This window comes from Astatotilapia calliptera, chromosome 12, assembly GCF_964374335.1.
Source record: "Astatotilapia calliptera chromosome 12, fAstCal68.1, whole genome shotgun sequence".
NCBI lineage: Eukaryota > Metazoa > Chordata > Actinopteri > Cichliformes > Cichlidae > Astatotilapia > Astatotilapia calliptera.
Window position 1 is genome coordinate 5,001 of NC_137433.1, and position 5,000 is coordinate 10,000.

The 5,000-nt window shown below is 49.5% G+C and overlaps 1 protein-coding gene across 1 annotated transcript in view; it reads left to right on the forward strand.

The window, feature by feature from the left end:
- Positions 1–1,750: 1,750 nt before the first annotated feature.
- The window catches only part of LOC145432350 (uncharacterized), a gene marked incomplete at its 5' end in the record, with an annotated part of 6,462 nt that continues 3,212 nt past the window's right edge, over positions 1,751–5,000 (forward strand). The window contains one exon of the mRNA XM_080309114.1: positions 1,751–1,951. Within this exon, the coding sequence (XP_080165240.1) occupies positions 1,751–1,951 (201 nt within the window). The remainder of the gene's footprint in view (positions 1,952–5,000) is intronic.

Genomic DNA, 5,000 nt, shown 5'->3' on the forward strand with positions numbered 1-5,000 from the left:
GTTATGTCACCGATCCCTGCCATGCTGCGTGTCTAACGACCCGGCAGGGCCTGCTGAGTACAGTGGTGGTGGAATCGGCCCGATCGGACACTCCTATCTGCCACTTTGACCTTTTTATTCCGTCAAATTTGGACCCATTTACACCAAGTCCAGAACCGTTGGTGCTATCGACATGGGGTCTTCACCAGCGCGTGCGGAGCGGCAGAAAATCCCCACGTAGACACCACTTTCATCCCTCTACGACACTTACTTTCCCAGTTATTCCATTTTATTCCGTCAAGCTCTGGCTAAATCCCCTTAACCTAACCCCTAACCCTAACCCACCCCTAACCCTAACCCTAACCCTAACCCTAACCCTAACCCTAACCCTAACCCCCTAACCCTAACCCTAACCCCCTAACCCCCCTAACCCCCTAACCCTAACCCTAACCCTAACCCTAACCCTAACCCTAACCCTAACCCTAACTTCTTGCTAGCAAGGGCAGCCTCCACTCTAAGAGACTCCAGTGAGAGAACTGCCCCGGTCTTTATTTTATACTCCATTGAGCGTGTGTGTGTGTGTGTGTGTGTGTGTGTGTGTGTGTGTGTCTCTTTTACACAAAAAATACATGTGAGTGCACTTGCAACAACTTTTAATATGCAATGTACAGGACTTGCTTGCTAGGCGCCATCCTGTGGACCAAACATGCAATTGAAAGATGTTATTTTCGCCGGTATAACACCTTCTGACACTTTGTACCGCATTGAGCCAGCAGAGGGAGCACCTCTTGTTCAATCCCAGTGGCACAGCAGCTGCTCTGCTTCTGTGTGTGTGTGTGTGTGTGTGTGTGTGTGTGTGTGTGTGTGTGACAGAGAGACAGACAGAGAGAGAGAGAGAGAGACACTTGCTGTGTATTTAAAAAACAAGCGCTCAAACAAACCAAAGAGAACGACAGAGGCAGAAAGACACTGTTTTTTTTGTGGTAACCCATGAGGTCTTGCTATCGAATTGTACAGTGCATCCTGAAGCAAGGCCGAGCAGATGACATAGTGCTCCACAGGCCTGCTTCTGGTGCCTGCTCCTGTACCAACCTGCTGCAGAGGCTTCTGTGAAGGGAAACTGCTACATGTTATGTCACCAATCCCTGCCATGCTGCGTGTCTAACGACCCGGCAGGGCCTGCTGAGTACAGTGGTGGTGGACCCAGGCCCTCTGCACCTTCCTTTCTCCGACTGGGACCCTTTTGTCCCATCCTTTTTGGTCCGATTCGCCATATCTCCAGAACCGAAGAAGCCATCGGCGTGGCTTCTTCGCCACAGCGTCCGGCACCCACCAAAACCCCCACCTAGACACCAACATCAGCCCTCTACACCTCTTACTTTTTCAGTTATTCCACTTTTGTCCCATCCTCTCCTGGCTTTTTCCCCATAACCTATCATTTAAGCCTCATCATACCTGCCGTGGGCCACTGGAGGGAGACAAATCACCATGCACTAAAATTCAAATTTTGCACTGCAAACCTCACAGTGTCTGTGTCTGTGTGTGTGTGTGTGTGTGTGTGTGTGTGCGCGTGTGTGTGTGTGTGTGTGCGTGTGTGTGTGTGCGTGTGTGTGTGTGTGTGTGACAGAGAGACAGACAGAGAGAGAGAGAGAGAGACACTTGCTGTGTATTTAAGAAACAAACGCTCAAAGAAACCAAACAGAATGACACAGGCAGAAAGACACTGTTTTATTTTGGTAACCAATGATGCATTTCTTCTTCCCTTGTACAGTGCACCCTGAAGCCGTGTGTGGACCAGGAGATCAGCAGAACAGGAACCACAGAGCGTCAGCGGCAGACATCCAAGCTGCACAGGGCACACGCAGCACCAGGCAGAATTAATGACGTCCCTGATCCACAGCTCAAGCCCAGCCACCCGCTGCCTCCTCGCCGCCTCCTCCTGGGACCTTCAAGGACCACCCACCAGCCACTGGTACACATTCCAATCTTACACAATGGCCCCAGCATCACAGGGCATCTCCTGACATTAAAATCTATCCTGATTTCTGTTGTTTTTCCCTCATCTCTGAGCCGCTGAGTGTGAGTGTGTGTGTGTGTGTGTGTGTGTGTGTGTGTGTGTGTGTGTGTGTGTGTGTGTGTGTGTGTGTGTGTTGACAGAGAGAGAGAGAGAGAGACAGAGAGAGAGAGAGAGAGAGAGAGGAGAGATACAAAGGAATGTAATTCAAATTTTGCACTTCAGACCTTACAGTGTGTGTGTGTGTGTGTGTGTTGACAGAGAGAGAGAGAGAGAGAGAGAGAGGGAGAGATACAAAGGAATGTAATTCAAATTTTGCACTTCAGACCTTACAGTGTGTGTGTGTGTGTGTGTGTGTGTGTGTGTGTGTGTCTGTCTTTTACACAAAAAATGCACTTGCAACAACTTTAATATGGAATGTACTGGACTTCCCAGCTAGGCGCCCTCCTGTGGACGACAGGTGCAATTGATTGTCAAAAGCAGATATCTAACAGCTTCTGACACTTTGTACCGCATTGAGCCAGCAGAGGGAGCCCCCCTGGTTCAATCCCAGTTGCACAGCAGTTGTGACCAGCTTCTGTCTGTGTGCTTTGGTGTGTGTGAGTGTGTGTGTGTGTGTGTGTTGACAGAGAGAGAGAGAGACAGAGAGAGAGAGAGACAGAGAGAGAGAGAGAGAGAGAGAGAGAGAGAGGGAGAGATACAAAGGAATGTAATTCAAATTTTGCACTTCAGACCTTACAGTGTGTGTGTGTGTGTGTGTGTGTGTGTGTGTTGACAGAGAGAGAGAGAGGGAGAGATACAAAGGAATGTAATTCAAATTTTGCACTTCAGACCTTACAGTGTGTGTGTGTGTGTGTGTGTGTGTGTGTGTGTGTTGACAGAGAGAGAGAGAGAGAGAGAGAGAGGGAGAGATACAAAGGAATGTAATTCAAATTTTGCACTTCAGACCTTACTGTGTGTGTGTGTGTGTGTGTGTGTGTGTGTGTGTGTGTGTGTCTGTCTTTTACACAAAAAATGCACTTGCAACAACTTTAATATGGAATGTACTGGACTTCCCAGCTAGGCGCCCTCCTGTGGACGACAGGTGCAATCCCAGTTGCACAGCACTTGACCAGCTTCTGTGTGTGTGTGTGTGACAGACAGACAGACAGACAGACAGACAGACAGACAGAGAGGGAGATTCAAAGCATCAGGACCAGGAGATGACACAGTGCTCCAAAGGCCTGGTTCTGCTGCCTCCTCCTCCACCCACCTGCTGCAGACGCTTCTGTGAAGGGAAACTGCTACATGTTATGTCACCGATCCCTGCCATGCTGCGTGTCTAACGACCCGGCAGGGCCTGCTGAGTACAGTGGTGGTGGAATCGGCCCGATCGGACACTCCTATCTGCCACTTTGACCTTTTTATTCCGTCAAATTTGGACCCATTTACACCAAGTCCAGAACCGTTGGTGCTATCGACATGGGGTCTTCACCAGCGCGTGCGGAGCGGCAGAAAATCCCCACGTAGACACCACTTTCATCCCTCTACGACACTTACTTTCCCAGTTATTCCATTTTATTCCGTCAAGCTCTGGCTAAATCCCCTTAACCTAACCCCTAACCCTAACCCACCCCTAACCCTAACCCTAACCCTAACCCTAACCCTAACCCTAACCCTAACCCCCTAACCCTAACCCTAACCCCCTAACCCCCCTAACCCCCTAACCCTAACCCTAACCCTAACCCTAACCCTAACCCTAACCCTAACCCTAACTTCTTGCTAGCAAGGGCAGCCTCCACTCTAAGAGACTCCAGTGAGAGAACTGCCCCGGTCTTTATTTTATACTCCATTGAGCGTGTGTGTGTGTGTGTGTGTGTGTGTGTGTGTGTGTGTGTCTCTTTTACACAAAAAATACATGTGAGTGCACTTGCAACAACTTTTAATATGCAATGTACAGGACTTGCTTGCTAGGCGCCATCCTGTGGACCAAACATGCAATTGAAAGATGTTATTTTCGCCGGTATAACACCTTCTGACACTTTGTACCGCATTGAGCCAGCAGAGGGAGCACCTCTTGTTCAATCCCAGTGGCACAGCAGCTGCTCTGCTTCTGTGTGTGTGTGTGTGTGTGTGTGTGTGTGTGTGTGTGTGTGTGACAGAGAGACAGACAGAGAGAGAGAGAGAGAGACACTTGCTGTGTATTTAAAAAACAAGCGCTCAAACAAACCAAAGAGAACGACAGAGGCAGAAAGACACTGTTTTTTTTGTGGTAACCCATGAGGTCTTGCTATCGAATTGTACAGTGCATCCTGAAGCAAGGCCGAGCAGATGACATAGTGCTCCACAGGCCTGCTTCTGGTGCCTGCTCCTGTACCAACCTGCTGCAGAGGCTTCTGTGAAGGGAAACTGCTACATGTTATGTCACCAATCCCTGCCATGCTGCGTGTCTAACGACCCGGCAGGGCCTGCTGAGTACAGTGGTGGTGGACCCAGGCCCTCTGCACCTTCCTTTCTCCGACTGGGACCCTTTTGTCCCATCCTTTTTGGTCCGATTCGCCATATCTCCAGAACCGAAGAAGCCATCGGCGTGGCTTCTTCGCCACAGCGTCCGGCACCCACCAAAACCCCCACCTAGACACCAACATCAGCCCTCTACACCTCTTACTTTTTCAGTTATTCCACTTTTGTCCCATCCTCTCCTGGCTTTTTCCCCATAACCTATCATTTAAGCCTCATCATACCTGCCGTGGGCCACTGGAGGGAGACAAATCACCATGCACTAAAATTCAAATTTTGCACTGCAAACCTCACAGTGTCTGTGTCTGTGTGTGTGTGTGTGTGTGTGTGTGTGTGCGCGTGTGTGTGTGTGTGTGTGCGTGTGTGTGTGTGCGTGTGTGTGTGTGTGTGTGACAGAGAGACAGACAGAGAGAGAGAGAGAGAGACACTTGCTGTGTATTTAAGAAACAAACGCTCAAAGAAACCAAACAGAATGACACAGGCAGAAAGACACTGTTTTATTTTGGTA